Source organism: Hemiscyllium ocellatum, chromosome 4 (assembly GCF_020745735.1).
Source record: "Hemiscyllium ocellatum isolate sHemOce1 chromosome 4, sHemOce1.pat.X.cur, whole genome shotgun sequence".
Classification (NCBI taxonomy): domain Eukaryota; kingdom Metazoa; phylum Chordata; class Chondrichthyes; order Orectolobiformes; family Hemiscylliidae; genus Hemiscyllium; species Hemiscyllium ocellatum.
Genome location: NC_083404.1, coordinates 12,010,087 through 12,036,375, shown reverse-complemented (window position 1 = coordinate 12,036,375; position 26,289 = coordinate 12,010,087). Strand labels below are relative to the sequence as shown.

Sequence of the window (26,289 nt, the reverse complement as noted above, 5' to 3'; positions counted from 1 at the left end):
TCTTGTGGGACAAGGCTGAACTTGCTGGCTCTCCCTTCTATCCATTGTAAAGGACATTGTCAATGTTTGAAATGTTGCATGTAAACTCTCAGTCAATTGTAAAGACTTTACCAGCCCATACCTTGAGATGGATCCCCATGTAGGAAGTACAGATACTGCCCTTTGGGCGCCTCATTTTCCTATCTTGACTCACTGTTCCCAATGCACAGGGCATCAGGCTGCTTTCCTGCTCTATGCCCCCTATACCACTCCATTCACTTGCCTCCCCTTTTATGCTAATAAATATTGAAATGGGATCGTGCCTTATGCTAGCACAAGGTCAGACACACCATAAACAGGCCACTGACTTAATCTTTGCATTTCACCCTGCTGCATAAAATTTAAATTTCAGTTCCCCTAATTCACACATCATGTTTCCTGCTCTTGATGGCTGCATAAAATCTTGCACTGATGTTTCCCTTTATATTGGCAGTCTAAGACTAGGAAGCACAATTCCAACATAAAATCCATTGAAGATGGAAATTAGGAGGAATTTCTTCTCATAGAGGATTGTTAGTCTTTGGAATTCTTTTTCACAAAAATCAGATAAGGCTGGATCATGAAATATATTTGAGACTTGATTTACAGGAATGTGATGTGTTTTGGAAGGAAGGCAGGATGGTGGAAGTGAGGCCACAACAGGATCAGCCATTGAATAACGGAGAGGCCTCAAGGGTCTAAATGGACTACGCCACCTCCTATGTTTTATGATATTATCATCTGTTTCAGTATTAAAATGGTTAATATATTTAAATTCTGAGCATTAGAACCTGAATCTACACTAGCATCATGATGGTCATCATATTGGCTCTCACCTTTTAGATGCACTCAGCTGTGCCTCAAATCTTGTTGGAATGATTCAAGTATGCAAAGAATGTTCCTGCACTTGTTTCAGGATTCTCCTGTAAAACTAGGTGCAGCATTGTGCCATGTAAATTCCAACACGTTTTTCCAGTTCTGCAAGAAAGCACAGGAAGAAATGGTTGGGCAAGTGTTTTATTATTCCTTCTTCTGTCTGAAGGTGGAGGGGCAGTACTACTGTGGACCAGTCCCATACCCTGCCCTCTCACAACCTCACATGTTGGAATATGCACCAGTAAAAGAGGGAATAAAACACTGCTTGCAGTGCGAATCCTTTTCTTCACATGCCAGATTCTCCATTCTTCCATCACTAGCAATAGTGAACTCCTCAGGTTTCAAACATCCTTTTATTGGCTAGCCTTTGTCAATGTTGCTGCAACTCCTCATGTTTCTGCTGGTGCTGAGGCGCTGCAGGCAATGCTGGGTCTAAAAACCAAATGTTTGATAATTGGTTAATTCTAACGAAGAGTCATCATCGTTTGAAATATTAACTCTGTTTTTCCCCTCCACAGTTTGTGCCTGACCTGTGGGTAACATATTTATTCAGATTTCCTGCATCTATATTTAACATTAGTTTTCTACTGTCTGATGCATCCCGACAGCTAACTCCTATTCATGTAATTCCTAACATAAACTATGACCAACTGGGTTTGGAGAAGTTTTAAGTCTGAAATTATTGGGGTCACTGGGATCACTTCTGTTGGCAATGTAAAGAGTATCTTCTTCATTAACTAAATTTAATCAATTACTCAATGTGTTCAGAGTTCCACCTGAAGGCACAATATCAGTATCATGTTGTGGCATTTAGTATTTTAAAACATAAAAGCCACTTCAGAAACAACTTGCAACAGCATCTATTTTATGCTGCATAACGCCTTTTCCTTACACTTTTATCTTGTCAGATCACAAGGCATTTAATTTGAAAATCTAACTTGCAGAACTAACAATTTTGCTCCATTAATGTTAAAACACAAACTTGTGCAATTCAGTCACAAAATATAAATATTATGAAATTATTTACCTGGCTTAAAAACTCCAGGGACAGACAAGTATATTCCATGTCTGAGTCTCATCACTGTACTCTGTAACTGAAAGTTGCTTCAGACAGTTTGGCTCCAGCCAGTAATCGCTCTTAAAACTACAAGACTTAATTAAAGGTGTATCAGGACACCTGCCTCTGCTAAAGTTTGTGACTCATGCTGAAGTGCAATTTCAGACAATCTTTGATATCTCATTCAAGTAACTAGCCCTCACTTGTGAATACAGAGAGTGAGGCCTTTTAAATTACAAATATATAAAATAAGAGCAGAAGTAAGTAATTCAGTCTCTCAAGCCTGCTCTGCCATTCAATCAGATTGAGACAAATCTATTGGTGTTTCAAATTTCACATTCCCATCTCATCTCAATAACCTTTGATTCCCTTGCCTAACAAGAATCCATCTGCCTCTACCTCAATAAAAGTTAATAACTCTAAAAGTACCAACTTCTGAGGCAGAGTTCCAAAGTCATAAACCTCTCTCTGAGAGAAGAAAAATCTCCTTATCTCTGTCAGAAAAAGGCAATTCCTAATTTAAAACAGTGACTGATAGTTCTGGACCTAGCCAAAAGAGGAAGTATTTTTCCACAACCACCTTGGCAGGACCATTCAGGATCGTATACACTTCGATTATACACTTCACTTTTCTAACCTCCAGTGAAAACAACCTTCCAACTAATCATCATTAGACACCCTACTCATTCCCACTTGGGTATTAATGTCAGAAACCTCCTCTGAACTGCCTCCAATGCATTTACATCTTTCTACAAATAAGGAAACTGAAACTGCACATTGTATTAGAGATGTACACTTACCACTACCTGTATAACTGAAGTATAACATCATTTCTTTTAAGTTCACTTCACTTCCTTTTATAATAAAGGATAGCTTCCCATTGACTTTCTTGATTATGTTCTGTATCTGCATTTTTTTCTGTATCTTTTTGGGATTCATGCATTAGAATTAAATTCTTCTACACCTTGGAATTCCACAGTCATTCTCCATTTAAATAATATTCCACTTTTTCTTTCATTTTGTCAAAGTGAACAACTTTAAATAACATGTGCCAGATTTTTTTGCCCACTCATTCAACATATATCTGTCTATAGCCTCTTCATATCATCTTCACACCATACTTTCCTACCTTTCTTGGTGTTACCTGTGAATTTAGCTATCATGCTTTCACTCACCTCATCTATTATAAAAGATTATAAAAATGGAGGACCCTGCAGGATTCCTGCCAATCAGACAAAGATCCATTTACATATACTCTCTGTTTTTTGCCAGCAAGCCAATTTTCAACCATGCTAGTATATTCCCTTGCACTAAGGTTTTGCTTTCTGCAATAACCTTTGATGTAGCACATTGTCAAATCCCTTCTGGAAATCCAAGTAAAGTGTATCTACAGGCTTCCCTTTATCCTCAGCGCATATTATTCCTTCAAAATGCTGGTAGAGTTCTAAAGGACATTGCTATTAGACTGGGTCTGATAGGTGATGAGGGATCCAACAAGAGATAAGCACCTACTGGATCTCAACCTCACCAATCTGCCTGCAATAGAAGCGGCTGTCCACGACATTATTGATTGGAGTGCCCACTACACAATCCTTGTGGAGATGAAATCCCATCTTCACACTGAGAATATGTTCCATTGAGTTTTGCAGAATTACACCAAGGCTAAATGGGAATATATTTAAACAGATCTAGCAATTTAACTGGGCATCTGTGAGGCACTGCAGGCCATCAGCAGAATTGTATTCGATCACGATTTGCAATGTTATGGCCCAACATTACCCAACAATTCTATTACTATCAAGGCAAGGGATGAAGAGTCGGGGAGGGAATTTCAGGAACACCACCAGTCATACCTATAAGTAAGATATCAACCTGGTGAAGCTACAACACCAGGTTACTTTTGTGCCAAACAACGTAAAAATCAACTGGTAGAGAAGGCAGAGCAACTTGACACATCTACTTATGATTGGTGATAGATAATTAAACAACTCATCAGACGAGGATGTTCCACAGGTATCCCCTCCATCAGTGGGGGGGAACCCAGCACTTCCATGCCAAAGATAAATCTGAAGCACTTGCAGCAAACTTCAGCCAAAAATGTCAAATGGATGATCCAAATTGGACTTCTTCGGAAGTCCCCAGCATTACAGATTGCAGGTTTCAGCCAATATGATTCACCGCACATGACATCAAGAAACGGTTGAAAGCACTAGATGTTGCAAAGGCAGTGGGCCCTGGCAATATTCCCGCAATAGTACTGAAGACTCATGGTCTAAAATTTGCTGTGTACAATTAGAACTCTGGCATCTAAGCAGCAGTGTGGAAAATTGCCCAAGTATGTCCTGTACACAGAAAGCAGAATAAATCAAACCCAGCCAATTACCACCTCATCAGTCTACTCTCAATCATCAGGAAAGTGATGAAGGGGTCTTCAACAATGCTATCAAGTAGCACTTGCTCAGCAATAACCCTTACAATCTGATGTTTGGATTCTACAAAGACCATTCAGCACCTGACCCCATTACAACCATAGTTCAAGCATGGACAAAGGGGCCAAATTCCAGAGGCGAGGTGAGTGTCCTTCACATCAAGACTGTATTTGACTGAGTGCAGTACCAAGGAGCCCTAGCATAAGTAGAGTCAATAGGTATCAGAGGAAAAACTTTCCACTGGTCGGAGTCACAGCTGGCACAAAGGAAGATGGTTGTGGTTGTTGGAGGTCAATCTCAGCTCTAGGAATTCACTCCTGGACAGTTTCACAATCGTGAAGAACTCAGCCCAACCATCTTCGGCTGCTTTATCAATGACCTTTCTTCAACATAAGGTCAGAAGTGGGATGTTCGCTGGTGATTGTAGCATTTGTAACTCCGCAACTACTGAAATAGTTCACTGTCATCATTTTGAGATTACCATTTACCAGAAGTGAACTGGACTAGCCATATAAAAACTGTGGCAATCGGATCAGGTATCTTACCTCCTGACTCTGCAAAGCTTGTCCACAATCAATCAGGCACAAGTCAGGAATACAATAAAATCCACCTATTTGACTGGATGAGTGCAACTCCATCAACATTCAGGAAGCTTGACACCATTCAGATCAATGTTTAGATCAGAGTGGGGCTGGAAAAGCACAGCAGGTCAGGCAGCATCCGAGGAGCAGGAAAATCGACGTTTCGGGCAAAAGCCCTTCATCAGGAATAGAGGCAGGAAGCCTCAAAGCAGCCCACTTGATTGGCACCATAACCACAAACATTTACTCTCTCCAACACACACATTAGCAGCAGGGTATACCATATATCAGTTGCATTTCAGAAATTCAATAAAGCTCCTTTGATAACACCTTCCAAACTCATAGGCACAAACATCTAGAAGGACTAGGGTGCAGGAACACCACTGCCTGAGATTCTTCACCAAGCTGCTCTTCACCCTGAATTGTAAATATATTATTATATCTGCGGTGTAGCTGGGTCAAAGTCCTGGAACTCCTGCCCTAATGGCATTGTGAATGTTCATACACCAAAAAAGCTGTGGCAGTTCAAGAACGCAGCTCAACATCACCTTCTCAAAGGCATTTGGGGATTGACAATAGAATGTACCTACTAGAGAAGGTACAAAACTTGACTTACTCTTGGGAAATAAGGCAGGGCAGGTGACTGAGGTGTCAGTGGGGGAGCACCTTGGGGCCAGTGACCATAATTCTATGAGATTTAAATTAATGATGGAAAAGGATAGACCAGATCTAAAAGAAGAAGTTCTAAATTGAAGAAAGGTCAATATTGACAGTATTAGGCGAGAACTTTCAAAAGCTGATTAGCGGCAGATGTTCGCAGGTAAAGGGACAGCTGGAAAATGGGAAGCCTTTAGAAATGAGATAATGGGAATCCAGAGAAATTATAGTCCTATTAGGGTGAAAGGAAAGGCTGGTGGGTATAGGAAGTGCTGGATGACTAAAGAAATTGAGGGTTTGGTTAATAAAAAGAAGCAAGCATATGTAAGGTATAGACAGGATGGATTGAGTGAATCCTTGGAAGAGTATAAAGGCAGTAAGAGTATACTTAAGAGAGAGATCCAGAGGGCAAAAAGGGGACATGAGACAGCTTTGGCAAATAGAATTAAGGAGAATCCGAAGGGTTTTTACAAATACATTAAACACAAAAGGGTAACTAGGGAGAGAATAGGGCCCCTCAAAGTCTTTGTGTGGAACTGCAGAAAATTGGGAAGATAATAAACAAGTATTTTGCATTAGTATTTACTGTGAAAAAGGATTTTGAAGATATAGAATGTAGGGAAATAGATGTTGACATCTTGAAAAATGTCCATATTACAGAGTGGGAAGTGCTGGATGTTGTGAAATGCATAAAGGTGGATAAATCCCCAGGACATGATCAGGTGTACCCGAGAACTCTTGGGAAGCTAGTGAAGTGATTGCTGGGCCTCTTGCTGAGATATTTGTATCATCGATAGTCGCAGGTCAGGTGCCGGAGGACTGGAGGTTGGCTAACGTGGTGCCACTGTTTAAGAAGGGTGGTAAGGACGCACCAGGGAACAATAGACCAGTGAGCCTGACGTTAGTGGTGGGCAGGTTATTGGAGGGAATCCTGAAGGACAGGATGTACACGTATTGGGAAAGGCAAGGACTGATTTGGGATAGTCAACATGGCTTTGTGTATAGGAAATCATGTCTCACAAACTTGATTGAGTTTTTTGTAGAAGTAACAAAGAGAATTGATGAGGGCAGAGCAGTAGATGAGATCTATATGGGCTTCATTTAGGCGTCTCCCATGGGAGACTGATTAGCAAGGTTAGATCTCACGGAATACAGGAAGAACTAGCCATTTGGATACAGAACTGGCTCAAAGGTAGAAGACAGAGAGTGGTGGTGGAGGGTTGTTTTTCAGACTGGAGGTCCGGTGCTGGGTCCTCTACCTTTTGTCATTTATATAAATGATTTGGATGTGAGTATAAGAGGTATAGTTAGTAAGCTTGCAGATGACAACAAAATTGGAGGTGTAGTGGATAGCGAAGAATGTTACATCAGATTACAACAGGATCTTGACCAGATGGGCCAGTGGACTGAGAAGTGGCAGATGGAGTTTAATTCAGATAATTCAGCATTTTGGTAAAGCAAATCTTTGGTAATTCAGATAGTTTAATTCAGCATTTTGGGAAAGCAAATCTTAGCAGGACTTAATGGTAAGGTCCAGGGAGTGTTGCTGAACAAAGAGACCTTGGAGTGCAGGTTCATAGCTCCTTGAAAGTGGAGTCACAGTTAGACAGGATAGTGAAGGGTCGTCTGGTATGCTTTCCTTTATTGGTCAGAATATGCAGTACAAGAGTTAGGAGGTCATGTTGTGGCTATGCAGGACAATGGTTAGGCCACTGTTGGAATATTGCATGCAATTCTGGTCCCTTTCCTTTCGGAAGGATGTTGTGAAACTGGAAGGGGTTCAGAAAAGATTAAAAGGATGTTGCCAGGGTTGGAGGAGTTGAGCTATAGGGAGAGGCTGAACAGGCTGGGGCTGTTTTCCCTGGAGCGTCAGAGACTGAGGGATGACCTTATAGAGGTTTACAAAATTATGAGGGGCACGAGTAGAATAAATAGACAAAGTCTTTTCCCTGGGGTGGGGGAGTCCAGAACTAGAGGGCATAGGTTTAGTGTGTGAGGGGAAAGATATAAAAGAGACCTATGGGGCAACCTTTTCACGCAGAGGCAGGTACGTCTATGGAACGAGCTGCCAGAGGTGGTGGTAGAGGCTGGTACAATTGCAACATTTAAGAGGCATTTGGATGGGTATATGAATAGGAAGGGTTTGGAGGCAGGTGGGACTAGATTGGTTTGGGATATCTGGTCAGCATGGACGGGTTGAACCGAAGGGTCTGTGTTTGTGCTGTACATCTCTATGACTCTATGACTAAGTATTGGCCACTGTCAGCGAAAATCACATCCCTTGAATGAATAAGAAAATGTTGCAGATGGTTTAGAAATAATCTGCCACTGACACTCATTTTGTTCGACAAAGGCTACTCAGCTCCTGACCTCCATGTAGCCTTGATCCAAACATGGTCAAAACAGCTACAGATCAAAGGTTACGCGAGAGTGAATGCCCTTGTTAACAAGGCTCCATTTGACTGAGTATGGCGTCAAGGTATCCTCGGAAAACTGGAATTCATAGGAATCGGGTTAAATTCTTCATTGGTTGGGGTTGTAAGTACAAAGACTAAGGTTATCGTTATTGGAGGTCAAACTTCTCATTCGCTGGATATCACTCACTGCAGGAGATTCTTGTTTGAGTTGTCCACAGATAGCCAACTGTCTTCCCACAACTTTCCAAGCTAACTCTGCTGACTGCTTATTGCTACAAGGCTCTGTGAAGATCACTGTAGATTTCTTCTAGCTGCAAGCTAGGCAAATCTTTCAGTTGCTCCTTTCCTCATGAAATTCAAATTGAGCTTGAGCCACAGCTGGGAAAGATAAAGTTAATATTTCCTCTATTTGAAACAAATCTAACTTATCATCCCTTTTGGAATCTCTCAATCCATTGCGTTGTAGATCGCCCCGAAAGCAAAGCTGTAAAGACTGTGTCCATTTCCAAACCGAATTGCCTAATTCTGTTACAAACACTGACGGATAAATGAAACAAAAGTCCTTTCAGATACATTTCCACCCAATAATCACTGTCTATAGCAATGTGACACACAAGGCCTATTCCCAAATAGAAATGAAAATCAACCACTTTTTAATTCCAAAAGATTTTCTTGCTTCTGGAAACCATGTGAATAATTTCTATCTCTAATGGATTTATAACTGCTTTCCCAGAATTGTTAGCTTTGAACTTTAATGGAGACAGCTATAGACAGCTTGGCTCTACCAAGATGTCCAGAAATGGGTCATCTATCGTTCAAGTTTTTTTCACTATCAGCTTTGACCTCTTAAGTCAACATGGCCCTAACCTTTTGGTTGCTAATTGCCTTAGGTTTGTTTGATTTGCATTTGCATCACAGCTGTTTTTGCCAGTTTTGCCAGTTTCTCAGCCAGATGCCCTCGTTTATCTTTTGTTAAAACCTTAATTCCTGAAATAAAAAGTTATATTCTAAAGCATATGAATTAGAAACCAGGCATTCACAAAAGAATGAGACAAGGTTTTTTTAGGGATAGTATTATGACCAGTCTTTTTAATAGTTTTTGACTTACTGACAGGGTTATGGAGTCTTTCCAATACAGAAACAGACCATGCCAGTAGTTATGCTCACCACAATCTTCCCCTTACCCGCCAGTATCTATGCCTGCAACCTTAGACTCAGTTCTGCTTCATTTATTTAAATTCATCCTCCCCCATTTAATGCACCTATGATAGTCACATTACTACTCCATCAGGTAATAAGTTCTATACTTTATCCACTCTTTGATTAGCAATATTTTTCCTGAATTCCTTATTGGATCCATTTAGTAAAATTAATATAACAAATGGATGGGCAACAGGATAGACTTGCAAATATGAGGCAGTTATTTTGAGTAGGTTAGAAAATGATTTTTGGATATACTTTACTTGAAAAGTATAAGTAGAAAACAAGAGAGGAAAAATATGTACACATGGAGCTAGGTTTTCCAACCGGAATGTAAAACCCCACTGCTGATCCTGATCAGGTGAAGAAATAATCACTTATCTTCAAATGAGTTTTCCCTGTGATTTTCCTGGCTAGCAACCACCCCTTCTGAAACAGCAAATCGGAATGCAGAAATAAGAGTGCAGTGGATCAGCTTAGCAACCACGTTTTCAGTGGGAAGAGCTGTTTTCTGCAATTACAAATCCTGTAAACTACTTGGAAAGCTACGAGGAGAGGGTTAGTGTATCTGGTAAATGCAGGAGTAGGATGGCAGATTTGTGCAAGTTACAGTTAGAATGGCAAGTGAGTGAGAGTAACAATTTCTTTGGAGTCAGTTGCGTTGGGTTTTCAACGTATTGTGTAACCCAATTCTATTCAAGTCTATGCTATGACAGGATTTCTGACCCATGGTACTTCTCATAAGAGAAAAAGCGTGGATGCACTAGATTCAAAAACTTTAAAAATTTTCAATTGAGGCACTAGTTAAGCCGAACATTAAGTGTAGACTAGAGAACTAGAGGTATGATGCTGTATCAGACTCAACATGAAGAGTTGAAATTAACTAGGAGAAAGTGAGGACTGCAGATGCTGGAGATCCGAGTCAAGAGTGTAGTGCTGGAAAGTCACAGCAGGTCAGGCAGCATCTGAGGAGCAGGAGAATCGATGTTTTGGGGATAGGCCTGTGTATTTCCAGCACCATACTCTTGACTCACCATGAAGGGTATATACAACTACCTTATTTAGTTGCACACACAATGAACTTACCCAAGGTTGACTTGTCCCCCAGTTATATCTTTAGTGGAGTGGTACATTCTTCCCTGCTCCCACGTAAAGCAGTCCATTTCTGAGGGTCAGTGTTATTTTACATAGTGAGAGTAAATGTTAAGAACACTTAAAGTACTACATGAGTATTCGCTGCACTTGGAGCACTTATCTTTATATGAAGCATGTTCACTGCTGAAGATTCTAAATGTTGTAAAATTGAAAGCACTTTAAAACTGGTATTTGCATAATTGCATTGAATGCTTTGTAATCCCCACTTAGCAGACCTACGTCAGCATAAATCAGAGAATCCCTACAGTGTGGAAACAGGCCATTTGGCCCAACAAGTCCACACCGACCCTCCAAGCATAAGGCACACAGCAGCTCACTGTTTCCAACGAAGTCAAGGTTGACACAAAATTTGCATTTAAATATACTACTGCATGATGAAAGCCATTACAATATTTCTATTTAATATCATAAAAACATACACAGTACCAAGAAGTAAGATACAGGACTACACATAACCCAGCGAGTCTGTTCTGCCATTCAGTGAGATCATGGCTGAGCTGGGAATCCTCAGCTCGACTTTCCTGCCTTTTCCCCATAACCCTTGATTGCCAGAATAAATAAGGGTTGGTACTATAACAGGAATACTTAGATCCCTTAAAAGCTAGCATCACAAATTCGCATGGTAATACTAATTAAAATTAATCAACATTCTAATCTGTGCATTTCTTAGAATTCAAAGTGCAGAAAAATACATCATGACTAAATATATAATCAAGATAAAATTAGATGATTATTATGAAAGTATTCAAAGAAGGTAGAAAAGGTTTGATATAGAATTTTAAAAAACAACAAATTTTAAAATTATCAAAATAAAGTAACTTCTTTGCACAAGATGGAAATTTGGAATAATCCTGAATCAAGGTTTTATTTTTTATTCATTCATCGAATGTGTATGTCAGCATTTTTGGCCCATTTCTAGTTGCCCTTGGGGAGGTAGGGCTAAGCTGCTTTCTTGAACAATTTCAGTTCATTTGGTATAACAAGATGCACAATTTTGTTAGAGACAGGATTCCAGGATTTTGACGAAGTGACATGTAAGAAATGGCAAAGGTTTTCAATTCAGGATAGTGAGTGGCTTAGAGTGGAATTTGAGGATGGTGTTCCCATTGTATCTGCTGTCTTTGTCGTCCTAGATGGTCTGATCATGGGTTAAGAAGGCTAAGGATCCTTGGTGAATTTTAGATTAGTTTCTCTTCAGTGTTGAAACAGGCCATTTGTCCCAACAAGTCCACACCAAATCTCCAAAGAGTAACCCATCCAGACCCATTTTCCCCTGACTAACACTGTGAGCAATTTAGTATGGATAATTCACCTGACCTGCACATCTTTGGATTATGGGAGGAAACTGGAGCACCCGGAGGAAACCACGCAGACATGGAGATAATGTGCAAACTCACCCGCGGCTGGAATTGAACCTGGGTCCCTGACGCTGGTGCTACTGAGCATTGGTGGTGGAAGGAATGAATGTTTGTGCATGCAATGCCAATGAAGCATGTATGCTGTCAAGTTTCTTGATTGATGCTAGATCTGCACTTATAATCCATCACATTTCCGACTGACGCCTTGTTAATTGTGAAAAGACTTTGGGGAGTACAAAGATTACTTGCTGCAGGATTACCAACCTATTTAGTTCAGCTTCTGGTCAATGGTAAGCCCCAGAGGTGGGGTGAATTCTATGATGATAATGCCATTGAAGGTGAAGGGGCAATGGTTAGATTATCTCTTTTTGGAGATGGTTATTGCCAAGCATTTGCGTAGTGCGAGTGTTATTTGCTGCTTGTCAACTTAAAACCTGAGTATTGTCTAGGTCTTTCTATGTTTGTACTCAAGAGTATCTTCAGAGTTATGAATGGTACTGAATAGTGTGTAATTATCAGAAAACATCCCACCTCTGACCTTATATTTAGGAGAATGTCATTGATAAAAACAGCTGAAGATAGTTGGACCTAGGAAATAGGCCTTTGAAATACAGCTCTTTCATCCATGTTTGATGAATAAATCAGTAATTGAAAGTCCCATGTGGCTGAATGTCAGTGAGCAGTTTTTGCTGAGTGAATGCTCCTTGATAACATTGTTGATGTCGCCTTCTGTCTAGGCGGAGTCTAATGCATTGGCAATGGGTTGGATTGACCTGCCTTTTATGCACAGGATGACCATGGGCAATTTTCACTTTATCATGTGTTGTAGCTGTACTGTAACAATTTGGCTGAGGGTGCAGCAAATTCTGGAGCACACATTTTGGGTACTGGAATGTTGTCAGGACCCATTGCCTTTGTAGTATATAGTGCCACCAGCCATTTATTAGTATCACAAGGAGTGAATCAAAGTGGGTGAAGACTGGCATTCTGTGATGCTGGGACATCTGGCCAAGATGGATCATCTACTCAGCACTTCAAATCCTTATGCCTTATATTGACACATTTTATTTTAGGTCGCTTGTACCATCTATAAGTGCATTTGCATCCAATATTGTATCTGTTACTCCTCTTTGTAACAAATCACTAAAGGTTCACAAAATTAAAATGAGAAAGGCTTATTTCCTGGAATGAAATCAAACTGCGAACCTTTTTCTTTGCATTTTCCATTCTTATTACTTAATTAAAATTATATCCTTTTCGAGTGTTTTTGTCCTTTTTGTCAGATCCTTGCTGGACAAAATGTTTTCGTATTTCAAAGTGAAGGCAGGAGTGGGATGAAAAGACTGGCACGGACTGGTTCCAATGAATGGCCTGAACTAATGGCCTGTTTCTGTGTTGTATATCCTTCTTACTCCCAGGCAATATATTTAGTACAATGACTTATGGCGAATTCCAAACAAGTATTCATTATAAGGTTTAAAAACATAGCAGAATGTTTCTATCCCCTGGAGTTGGGCTGGGAGGTGAGAGGGGTGTTAAAACGACAGTAGAAGGTGTGAAAAGGGAAGCCTGAATTGTTCTCACTACTATGGCACTAGTATCAAAGGCAAAAGCTTGGATTCCCGTCAGCGAGAGGCAGCAGGCCAATTAAGGCATTTCATTTGCCTATTGAAAGCCATTTTACAATCCTGCAGGATTTTGCCAACTTCAAAAGGTCCCCCACCACATAGTTACCGCCTCAAAGTGAATGTCTAGGGCAAAGGGTGCAGTCTCCTTCTTGAAGGCTCCACTGCTCATGGTGGGGTCCATTGACTGCCCTGATGTTGGTGCTGGACGCTTCACCCCTACAGTCACTGGTGCTGCCTGCTTGGTACTTGTTTTCACTTGCAGCTTCAGCCGTCCAGGTTGCAGAACTGCTGTCCACTCAAATGCTAGCAGCTCCTTAGTTCCCAGTGGTGAGCTCCTAATTCATCACCATTTGTAACGTTGCCCCAACAGTTCATTCACCAGCTCATGAACTACTTTGAGTCTCAACATCAGGACTCCGAGTATGTGTAAAATTTTAGTCATGTTGCATACTTTTTGGGAAGTGCATGAGGAAGAAGCATTTTGAAAAATTGTGCCGGTAGAGGCTTACCCAGGCTTTTTTTTGTTCTACAGGCAGCTTTAAGTGCCTTGAAACAGCTGTCTGAACAAGGTCTTGACCCAGTGGAGTGTGCAATCAATATAGAAAATGGTCCCATTGAAATGTAAGTACAGATTAGCCTGCATTAATATGCAGTCAAATTCTTTTGTAATTATTATTCTTAGCTTTGTGCAAGGATATTATAAACAGGTGGTACTAATATTAAGCAGAAAAATAATAAAAGGCTATGGAACCTTGTTAGATAAGGGCTAGGAACTGATTAAGTAGGTGGCAGATGCAATCTGATATGGGTAAGTGTAAAATACCTATTATTGGAGCAAGAAATTAAGGGTATCGCTCCTCAAATGTTACAGTTAGTGATACGCTAATGCAAGTTCATTTGTCTTTTTGACCATTAGTTTGTTGGAGATCTTCACCCATTTCAAGTGGGAGACAAATGAATGGTATGTAAATTTTTTCAGTGTCCCTCTCCTAAAATCCTCAACGGCAACCTGTAGAGCAATACATGACAAATGGAATAAAAACCGAAAAAAAAATACAGATGCTATAAATCAGAAACAAAAACAGAAGTTGTTGAAAAAGTTCAGCAGCTCTGGCAGCATCTGTGAAGAGAAATCAGAGTTAACGTTTCGGGTCTGGTGACCCTTCCTCAGAACATGGAGACCCCTGAGGAAGGGTCACCAGACCCGAAACGTTACCTTTGATTTCTCTTCACAGACATGACAAACGGAACTGTGATGGTCTGGTATTATTCATCATGTGATCCAGGAAATATGATCTATAAACCAGTCAAGACTAGTTGTGAGGTAAAAAGTTGATGAGAATCAACTTCTAATCAAAGACCACTCCAGAAACTTGAGCACATTATCTAATTTAATACTTTCAGCATTGTTGGAGGTGACATCTTTTTTGGATGAATTGTTAGATCAAGACTCCCATTTACTTTTATGATATATTTAAAAGATCTTGCAGCACTAATCACAGAAGAGCACTGGATTTCTCCTTGCAAATATTTAATCTTCTTGTAAATAAGTGCTACAAAAAAAACTTGTTCGTTATTTTATTGGTATTTATGGGACCTTGTGGGCTATCACTGTAGTTGTGAAAGATTCTCCATAAATGAAAAATGTTTCAAGGAAGGACACATAAACTTGAATAAGCAAAGAAATTAGGATGCACATCTAAAAGGTCATAGGGCAGTATTCAGATCTGAGCTGAAATCCTGTGTGCTCTTTTAAAAAGGTCACAAGGCTTATTTTCTTTGGTGAAACATTGAGGTGATCTATTTGAAGTTTTACAGATAACAAATAAATTGACAAAACTAATTCAAGTAAGTTGTTTGCTTTGGTGAACTGTTCAAATATCAGGTAATAAATTAATGGATCCTAAAGTGATTGGGTCAGTTCATAATTAATTCACTTGAAGTTAATTTTCCCAATTTTAAAGAATCTGTAAAAGCTTCTTAAAACAAAAGTGTTCCATTTTCATTATTGGTGGGGAAAAATTTCAAAATAATATATTGAGTTTTCATTATCACTGTGGTCTTTGTGGACTGTTGGCATTGTTGTTCTACTCTTGCTTTCTTCAAGCCTTTCTCAGTCTGTGTCAAAACCTTATCCACCTATTTGGGTTTTCTTCTTCCTCATCTGTTTTTATCTTTTTGAAAATCTACTTTATAAACAAGCTGATTAGGGATGTTATTACACACCTCTGGAACAAGTGAGACTTGAACCCTTGGTTCAAAAGTAAGAATGCACCACAGGAGCCCTGTATTTATTTCCCCTTCAGTTGTTGCCAGAATAAAACAAAATTGATTTTGTTTCCAATGTCCATACTTGGCTATCTGGCTGTCTCTTGACCTAAACTCATTTATGTGTCTGTCCATCCTGCCTACTCCTTCATACACTAGTATGATTGTCCAGCAATGCTGTCATAGAATTTCATAGAATCTCCACAGTGTGGAAGCAAGCCATTTGGCCCATTGGTTCTACACCAACCCTTCAAAGAGCATCCTATACATACCCACCCCCTACGCTATCCCTGTAACCCTGCATTTCCTATGATTAATCCACCTAGCCTGCACATCCCTGGGACACTTTGGATAATTTATTATAGTCAATCCATCTAACCTGCACAGCTTTGGACTGTGGGAGGAAACTGGAACATCCGGAGGAAGCCCATGCAGACACTGGGAGATTATGCAAACTCCACACAAACAGTCACCTGAGATTGGAATCAAATCCGGGTTTTTTTAGCTGGTTCCTACATGTCAAGGCACACAAGGCCACGGGCCAAGTCAGGGAAAATGGGATTAATATAGTTAGGTGCTAGCTTGTGACTGGCGATGCATCAATGGGCTGAATGGCCTCTTTCTGTGCTGTAGACCTCTATTAAAATACTACTTGCCAGTCGCATGCATGGAATAGATGGGTAACTCAGCAGCGGGGCATGCTTTTCATTGGTGTCGGTTGACAATGCTGTCGCTATGGATGAGCTGTAAAAGAGCTGGCTAGCCAAGCTGGGAGGTTCTACATCATGGTCATTACTTTCCTCCCCAATTGCATTATTATTATGGTAAGACTTATTAAAGCTGAATTTTCCCAGACCCTGAATAATGTATGCAATGGCAAGTGAGTTGGGAAAATATGGGGGTCTAGATTAGAGTGGTGCTGGAAAAGCATGGCAGTTCAGGCAGCATCCGAGGAGCAGTAGGATCAACGTTTTGGGCAAAAGCCCTTCATCAGGAATAAAGGCAGAATGCCTGAAGGATGGAGTGATTAATGAGAGGAGAGTGGGGGTGGGGAGAAAGTAACATAGAGTACAATAGGTGAGTGGGGGAGGGGATGAAGATGATAGGTCGGGGGGGGGTGGAAAAGAAGGTAGGCAGGTAGGACAAGTCATGGGGACAGTGCTGAGCTGGATGTTTGGAACTGGGGTGAGGTGGGGGAAGGGGAAATGAGGAAACTGTTGAAGTCCACATTGATGCCCTGGGGTTGAAGTGTTCCAAGGCGGATGGGAAAATATTACAATATGAAAAATGAAATTCTCAGCATCAAAGAAAATGTCCAATTCTGGAATCACATTTGAACAGCAAATTGACTGTCCTGCAAGGGGCTATTTTATCTGTTCGCAGGTCCTTAGTAGCTAATCTCATTGTACTGATGTGCAGTTTCCTAATATGGTTTGATTTATTGTTGTTACATGTATGTAAGTACAGTTAAAAATTTGATATGCATGCATTGCAGGCAGATCATAACATACAAGGCCATACAGATCATAGGGTGAACAGACTGAGGCATACAAAGTTACACTTGCATAGGAGGTGTACAAAAGCAAGGTTAGCATTAGATTTGAAATTGAGAGGTCCATTCAGCAGTCTAATACTGAATGGGGACGGGGGTGGAAGCTGTTGGTATGTGTGTTTGTGCCTGATGGGAGAGGTTGGGAGAGATTATAACCGGCGTGGGAGGTGTCTTAAATGATATTGGCTGCTTTTCTGTGGCAACAAGAGGTGTAGATGGAGTCAGTGGATGGAAGGTTGGCTTGCGTGATATTTTGGGCTGTGTTTACAACTTCCTCTACTTTCTTACGGTACTGGGCAGAGCAGTTACTGTACCAAGTCAGTATGGACCCAGATAGAATGTTTTCTATAGTGCATCTATAAATGTTGGTGAGAGTCCTTATGGACATGCCAAATTTCTTTAATCTCCTGAGAAAGAAGAACTGTTGCATCTACATGGGTGGGTCCAGGACAGATTGTTGGTTATCGTCATTCCCAGGAACTTGAAGCTTTCAACCCTTACCGCCTCAGAGGGAGAAAGTGAGGTCTGCAGATGCTGGAGATCAGGGGTCGGCACGAAATGTCGATTCTCCTGCTTCTCGGATGCTGCCTGACCTGCTGTGCCACTCCACCCCAGCTTCATTGATGTAGATGGGGACATGTCCTATTCATTTCTTCCTGAAGTCAATGATCAGCTCTTTAGTTTTGCTGACATTAAGGGAGAGATTGTTATTTTGTACAATGATACCAAGCATTCTATCTTCCCCTTGTCATTGATATCTGTCCTACAATGGTGGTGTCGTCAGCGAACTTGTGGATGGTGTTCCTCTGTGCTAGAGAGGAACTAGGTGGCAACATTTCCTGAAATGAAAGTCAGAGTGGGTACCTGACCTCTCCAGCCTGCCAGTTTCTCCTCTGGGCCTCCAACTCAGGCAGCAATCCCCAACATCTCTGTATATGCTCGCATGAACAATGGCCGCCTGAGCATTCCATGACCATGTCATTGATTGTTACAGAGATCATAGTTTCTGTCTGTATAGCAGAAGTAATCACAGGTGACCTTAAAAGTCTTGCCTGTAGGCCACAATTCACAAAGACATTTTAAAATTCCACAGGCTGGGCAATGATATAGAAATGATTTCTTTTTCATCTTGAACTGTGAGTATTCATGAACACACTCGTATTGGGAATGCTGCCTTTCTTGGGTGATATGAGGTGGAGGGAATGGGTATCAGCAATTCTACTGCACTTATAGTCCCCTACTGTATTTATGCTGAGTGGCTTGTGCTGTATTCTTTGGAATAACGTCCTCTTTTCAAAAGTCCAATGAGAGACATTGTCTGGTGTTCTTTGTTGGATAAGTCCCTCTCCCATTGTCTGGAGGATTATACCAAATTGTCATTTATATGCAGTGTGAATGCTGACTGCTGACATTACCAGGAAGCTGCTATGTTTGTTTCTGATTTTCCCTCCAGATAAGCTTCTCTAAAAATGCATCCTGTATTCCCAGAATTGTCATGAAAGTTAAAGATTTCAAAAGTATGTATAATTCCCCAATGTACCTGTCTTTCAGATCCAGGTTGACAGAAAGCACAGATTAAGGTTCTGCTCTTAATAAGAATTGCTATTTATTACAAATAATTAGACTCTAGCCACAGCTAAACAGTTATGGACCAATGTCTTATAACTCTGCTATTTAAAACTCTGTCGGACACACACATCGACCTGAAGGAGTGATTACCATCTTATCCCCATTTCTGTCAAAGTGATGGCTGCACAAATGTTTTGTGCAACTAGTTGCTTCCAAGGATCTACTGGACTCTTGTGTGAGGACCTTTGCTTCCTCCAACCAAGGTTACTACAGATGCCATTTCTGCCAGGTCACACTGCTTTATCTTGTTTCCCCTAGTGTAGGGTACTATAAATTATGCAAGTGTCTTGTTAAGACAGCCATATCATAACACAGCAGAGAAGTGTATACCCAGTACCCTAGGCGCTTCGATGATGCCTATGTCCTAGAGAAGTCTCATGTTCCTGCTTTGTTTCAAGGGTTTGATGCCACACAAGAATGGTTACTGGGAGACCAGGGCTACTGTCTACTCCATTACATAACCCTCCAGACCCCCTGACAAAGGCTGAACATAGATACAATACAGTCCATTCTTCTACTGAGGCAATCATGGAGTAGATGATAGGTTTGCTAAAAATAAATCAGCCTTGGGTTGTTAAGGGAAGAAGAGAAAGAGAGAGAGGAAAGGACGGAGAAAGGGAGAAGAAGACAGCTTCCAGACAAAAGTGTGCCATAAAATCCGAGCATGTTGTGCTGTGCACATGTGGAGCAGACAGAGGAGATCTGATGGACATTGAAGATCCTGGAGAGCAGCAGCTATCTTTCAAGGAGGAAGATGAGGACATTGAGGAGGAGGAACATCATGTTCAGTACAATAGAGTGATGAAGCATCAGATGCGACTGGCCAGACTGGATGTTAATTCCTATAGTCAGTTCCTATAATGTGAGCTGGATGCAGTGATCATCTATTGATGTAAATTTGTTGTTGCTGAAATGGCAAGTGGTCCCTGCTTGCTCACAGAAGTAAATGCAGCTTTATTTTGTTTTTCGTTCACTTTTGGTGATGTTGAATACAAGTTAACATTTTAAACCATTTGAAAGCTTTCTATCCTGTGATGCTTTCATATTGAGCAATAGGCATTAGGGAAAGAGTAATACTCCCTTATATTCTACGGTGATATGGCATTAAGGGCACATCACCTGTGGGGCGTGATTCTAGTAGTTGTGGTTACAATGTCAGTCAATCAGACGGGTGATGATGTAAACTAAATGTATGAATGTGGGCTTGTATATGCAATGAAGTTTCACCCATGCCATTTATGTACCCTCAGAAGCACTTCTCTTGTTCCCTGACACTAAGTGTCCTATGATGGGAAACTCTTGGTGCTTGATCTGGTGCATGGCTGGGCATTAATATGGCGCCAGTGGTTGGAATGCAGTGGGAGGTCCCGGTTGTGGTGAGTATTTCCACCATTGCTGAGCGCATAATAGAAATGTATGGTGCGGATATAATGAGGTGAGTACTGGAGCATTGTGTGAGATCACTTGCTGGAGCTCATGAGAAACTCTCCATGAAACTTCCCGATATTGACGTGAAATTGATACTTGGCTGATTTGTTTTGGCAAAATTCAGCTCAAGTGAAACCAAAAAATTGGCATGAGTATTCTCTTCAAATTTAAATTTTACTTGTAAATATTTCATATCACATTAGTTTCACTTTATTCATGAGTGCACTATTAATTATTTGTTGAGATCTCAATGTACTGGCTCACTTCTTCGTTGGTTACAATAGACTTAAGCACATTTTCTTTATTTTGGGAAATGCAATGTATTTTGTTCCTGTTAGTGTCCAGTGTCCTACCCATCCCACTGTGTGTTATGGCTGAACTTGCAGGCTCAGTTAGCCCATCATCCTGTACATTGTAAAGATCATTGTCCAAGATCACGGAATTGAAATGTTTTAAGTGAACTCAAATCCCTAGAAGGATTCTGCCAGCCATCACCCTGCAATAGATATTCATTTTAACAATATTGACACGATCTGTTCAATCCCTTATTTTCTTAATTAACTGACTGACCCCAGGTTACCCAGACTCTTCCAACTTCACTCTCTGATCCCTCAGCGCCAAATCTCTTTTCCACTTCTCATTGCCCCAGAGTGTACTACACACGATGTCCTTTATTCCAAGTGCAACCAATGCCACCACTGAGTCACCTTTGCAGGTCCTGCACCTCCATTCAAGCTGCCATTCTCCATCTTCCCTCCATTTCGCTGTACATTTAAAGAAAGAAAACTGCTTATTTACACACAGTTGCAACAGCCTGGCTGTTGCAGGTCATCTAAAACCATGTGTCATGAGATTTTTGTCTGACACTGACAGATGTAATTAAAACAAAAACTCACTCTAGTAAGTATTCATGGCAGGCAAATCTATTTCCAGAGTGAACCTGGTACAGATCTGTGTAATTTTTGATACATCATAAATAGACCCCTCATTTTATCAGTCAAATCCTGTCCAGCCATATCATCCTCCAAGCCCATTGCTTGCTCTTGACAGCTCAACATAATCCCCTGAAATGCATGGATCTAGTACTTATATTTTTGAGACTGGATTTTGCAGTAATAAATGTTTGCTGTGTCTCAAATCTGTGTGAAAGGTATTGTATTAGCAGTGGGACCCATCAGCAGCTGTTATTTATTGGAGGATTAACATACATACTTTGAAACTGATTTGAAACTTAAAGGCTGTGAGTAAGACAAGTGATTTATTAAAATACAGAAACACTGCTTCTTTTCAAACACACCATGGTAACTTTTATTTTCCTTTAATAGTACTACTTTTAGAAGAAGGTTCAAAACCACTTAAAATACTTTGCATGTAAGATATTAATTAGAATGTAGTCCAGCAAGCAGCAAAGTTCACTCAGAATTTCTGGCTTTCAATAATTAGGCTAGAGCAGTGTGTGTCTGCCTTGCCCCACTCAACAAAACAGCAAGGATTTATTGTTCTGGAAGAACTTCCTCTTACAGAATTCACCTGTGCTCATATCCATTGAAATCATTGCAGTAGTGTCCTGTAAGCTGATCCAAGACATGCCATGAGCGTTCTTACAGGCTGACACATGCCAGGTGGCAATGTCTGGCATCATGGGACATATGTAGCTAGTGCCCATGGACCATGCTTTTAGATTTTTGTGCTTGATGTCCAAACTGAAGCTCCGTCACAGCAAATAATAAGCTGAAGTCACTGAGTACCCACTCTAACTTCCATGACGAGAATACCCATGTGCAGCTTGTTCAACACATTTGGTAAAATGAGTGTTAAATGAGGTGAGTTGCCAAGTTAATAAGCTATTAATCAAGCAGTAATTCCACTTAATTGGCTACTCATGGTCGCCAAGTGAGGAACTCCTCTCATCATTCCAGAAATGTCAGGATGCTCCCGACGTCCAGATAGGTCTTGGCAGACTTCTCACCCGGTCCTGCCACAAATTTCACCATAGCCCATTTTGCTGAGGAACCTATAAGATTCTGCTTGACTAATCATTTTTATTCATCCTTTGCTTAATTGTAACTATTCCATCCTGCAACAATCCTTATTACTTTGAAAGTATCGCTGGTGCATCATTTTTACACAATAATGTCACAACTTTATATATAACGTAAATATTCCCAATGAATTCTGCTCCTTTCCAAAGCATGGAAACAGACCATTTGGAGATGTTCCTCATGTCCTCTTTTAGTTTTAATCCATTGTTCTTTTGAGTTTTTCTACTGAATCTACATTCCCCACCTTTTCAGGCAGCCCATTCCAGTCACAACTCACCATGTTAAAAAAAATAGTATAATCACTTCACCTTTTGATCTTTTGCTGGTCACTTCAAATCTGTATCTTCAGACTACCAACCTTTCCACCAGCGAAAACATTCTAGGAACTGGATTGGACTATTGAGTCTCTTGAGCGTCTTCCTGAGCTTCGATTAAAACTATCATGATTTTGAACTCTGTTAGTCTCATCCCAGCTCTTTCGCTGTTCTCAGAAGTACAACTCCAGCTTCTACAGTCTTTCTACATTTGTTAAATCTGTTATTAAAAAAATGCAAGTTGTTGTTACGTTTCCTGCTAACAGGAAACCTTGCATTAAAAACTCCACTTCGTAACAAGTCAATAGTTCTATCAGAATCTGCAGTTTGAAGGTCTCTGACGAGATTCCCAGACAAGGTTAGTCATCATTACCGTAATGGCAATACTTGGTTTGATGTTAGTGTAGTTCTGACCTTCTAGTGCAAAGACATATCTGGTTGACAATTATTAATTTATCTTTTCTGTATGTGTAAGGTTTCAAATAAGTAGCTTTTGTTATGTGTTCAAATCTCTGGAGTGAGACTTGAACCTTCTGACTTGGAGACAAATTTGCAACAAAACTAATACCTAAACCCCTCCTTCAAATGCTTCAGCATCAGATAATTTATGCAATTCTTTAATCTTCTGTTATGTGCAAATGTTCCAGAAAATAGATACTTCATAACTACTAACTTAATTATTTTTCTCTTGGTTGCTTTATTTTTAAATTAATTTTATTCAGATGACTTTTCAATGTGCTTTTTTCTTTAAAAACATTCCCAGATCATGGATGTTCCTCTAATATGGCACTGCTTTTCTTTGTTGAAGATTTCTAAGGCCTAGGAAAGTGGAGCTGATCCAGAGAATCTTTGTTGTTCCTTTATTTGCATTTATCTGAAGCTTATTCTGTTGTTGTGGCCTTTATGATGTCCTTTTAAGTTACCTGGTCAAGTTTAAATGTTATGCTGTTCCCAGGATTTTGGTGTGAGAATCTACCCTGGTGGATTAATCTTACTTACATTTATCTTTTTTTTGCTCTATTTACAATTTTCATAGATTCCAAAGAAGTTTGTGATCTCCTTAATCTGCCTCTGCCTGTATTGAATCTATTGACTGAATGCCTGCAAATATTTTTGTAAAGGTTCAGATAATTGCTTTCAGTTCCCAACCCATAAGATAACAGGCACAGTAGTAGAAGTGGATTTAGCCAGAACATTATGCAATTAGAATTATTTTATTGAGAAATCAATTGGAAAATAAAATCGGAAAACTCAAAATCTTTTGGATTCACTTCAGATCTGAACTTTTACAGTAAAAAGATGTTATTTTTAATGGGATATTCCGCAAATATATTATTTCATTCAAAAGCAACTGTATATTGGATGCTGGAAATCTGACGTACATGCAGAAAATGATCAAAATACACAGCAGATCAGACACTTTGGTAATTAACTTTTTAAAACAATACTGTAGTAATTTCATGTGCAACAATGCAGATTCACTGTTATAACTCCCTTAACTAGTACAAGTGTAGATTTCACCAGCCTCCTATGGGGTGAAATGTCCAGTAGCACATCATTTGCTAATTTATGCTTGTAGCATGAGCGATACGTCAGAACTCAGAAAATTAAATAATCTTAAAAATATCTACTCATTCTGAAACTGTCTTTCTTGAATTTCAAAGCACTTGGCAAACACTAGTTCAATGCATCAAAACTCCTTCTATGATAGTACTTCATGATTAGTACTATAATCATGAAAATATTCAAATTATTATTGTCCACTATTTTATAATTGTGTTCATTTTTTATACTGATGATGTTGTTAATTGTAATCAATTTAAATATAAACATTGATATTGTGTGCCTCAGGTTTTTGTACTAATTTAGATCCATTCATCTTTACAGACAAGTCAAACATCTGGCACAGAAAGCAGATCATAAACAGACTAACTCAGGCACCACAGCTCAGGACTGCAAGGATTCAAAGGCTGTCGTCATGGAGCCTGTAGCACCCACGGCTGCCAATGCATCCTTATAAACCTGTCAACACGCGATAGGGTGTATATGTATGAGGAAATGACCAATACCATTATATGAATTTATGTGAAGACAACACTAACAGATTGCAAGTGAAAAAAATAATGCATGGTGCAGTTAATGTTCAAGGGAAATGAGCAGACTGTATAGATTCCCCTTTGCAATGAAAAATAAATACTTGTGTCGGTTACCTGTTAGCACTAGATTTGCTCTCATGCTCTGAGCTCATATATCAATTTTTAGTGGAAAGTGATTTTTTAAAAAAAGTTGATAAGATAAATATACTTCAGCACCATTGGCTATAAATACTTCACCATTGTTTCAGTAACAACCAATTTTTCTTACTGTAGCTTTATTTTCAGCTTTTTGTGATGCTTGAGTAAAGTTAACCAATGGCAGTGCCGTGAGAGTTGTAGTTGTTGTCTTCATATATAGTCATTCAGCTTATCTTTTTATGCTGATATAAGCATTTGTCATACTATATGCATATATATGATAAAGATACAGACTACTACTCAAGAGTTGTATGCAAAGGCAAAACCTGAATCATAAAGAAAAATGCTTATTGATACATGAACTGATGTTAGCACTGATCAGTAGAGGTTATAAGATTATACTCCAGGAAAGCAGTTATGGTGTTTGATTTTCATTACCATCACAGAGGTTTAAGGTGTCTTACCTAGCAGTAACATTTTGTATCCTTTGCTCATCTGTTCTGTGAAGCACATCTACACCCATTCTGTGTGTTGTACAACCCACCGTGTGCATCAACTGAGTGTTTTTAATAACTGCATTCAGACCTGGATAAATAAGGTAATCTTACCAGAAAGGTCCAGGTCTACAGAAAAGAATATCACAGTGATATATTTAAAATATGTGGTTATGGGTAATCTATGATAATTGGGCAGAATGTGTCAATCTTGGTTGAATTTTATATGGATTACGTAGTTTTGAATTAATGATTGGTCAAATGCAGTAAAACCACATCAGTTCATGTGTAATTCTGTCTACTGTCTTTATTTAAATACAGTTTTTAAAGCAATATGGCTTTCTAAGGGTGTCAACCCTAAAGGTGTTAACCTTGAAGATATTAGTTGACTGGAATTTAATCGAGCTGATGGTAATTTTACTCACCTTGGGTAAGGCCCATCATATATCACACAGCTAAGTGGCCGCTAATGGGCCTTTCTTGAGATTAAGGATCCCTGGGTGGAAACACTAGCCCCTGATAGCTGCCAGCCAATCAGAAGCCAACAGCTCTCCACTTTGAGCAATGTCATTGGGAGAAGTTGCATTTTCCAGCAATGCACCTCCAGAGCCCATGGACCCAGAAGGACCCAGGTCACCCATAAGTGAGGGCAGAATGGGAATTACAGGGTGGGGATTGCAAACAGTAGGGAAAGAAGATTGGAGGTAAGAGCAGGAGTTAGCTTTTAGTGGTTTTAGATCTCACAGAAGCTGCCGGGTTTGCTTTTCTCGATTTCTGGCAAATAACAGCAGCAGCAAAATGAGGCTGTGAAGTTGGTATTAATTGCATGCATTAGCTAACAGTAGAATGGAATTCTTGTTCACCCAGGAAGCCTACCTTGTGCCAATAATAGTGGCTTGTTGTGTTTGGAACAGGTAGCCCACTACCTGTTTGGATGATTTGGATAAACAAA

The 26,289-nt window shown here is 40.0% G+C and overlaps 1 protein-coding gene across 4 annotated transcripts in view; it reads left to right on the top strand.

Annotated features, from left to right (window-relative positions):
* Window positions 1-25,629, top strand: part of stau2 (staufen double-stranded RNA binding protein 2) — a 370,605-nt gene extending 344,976 nt beyond the window's left edge. For 2 of the 4 annotated variants that reach the window (XM_060822782.1, XM_060822781.1), the window contains 2 exons: window positions 13,909-13,997; window positions 24,497-25,629. In XM_060822782.1, the coding sequence (XP_060678765.1) occupies window positions 13,909-13,997; window positions 24,497-24,629 (222 nt within the window). In that variant the 3' untranslated portion in view covers window positions 24,630-25,629. Of the gene's footprint in view, window positions 1-13,908; window positions 13,998-14,292; window positions 14,338-24,496 lie in introns of all 4 variants that reach the window. The other 2 variants (XM_060822783.1, XM_060822785.1) reach the window with 2 other exon arrangements.
* The last annotated feature ends 660 nt before the right edge of the window (window positions 25,630-26,289 follow it).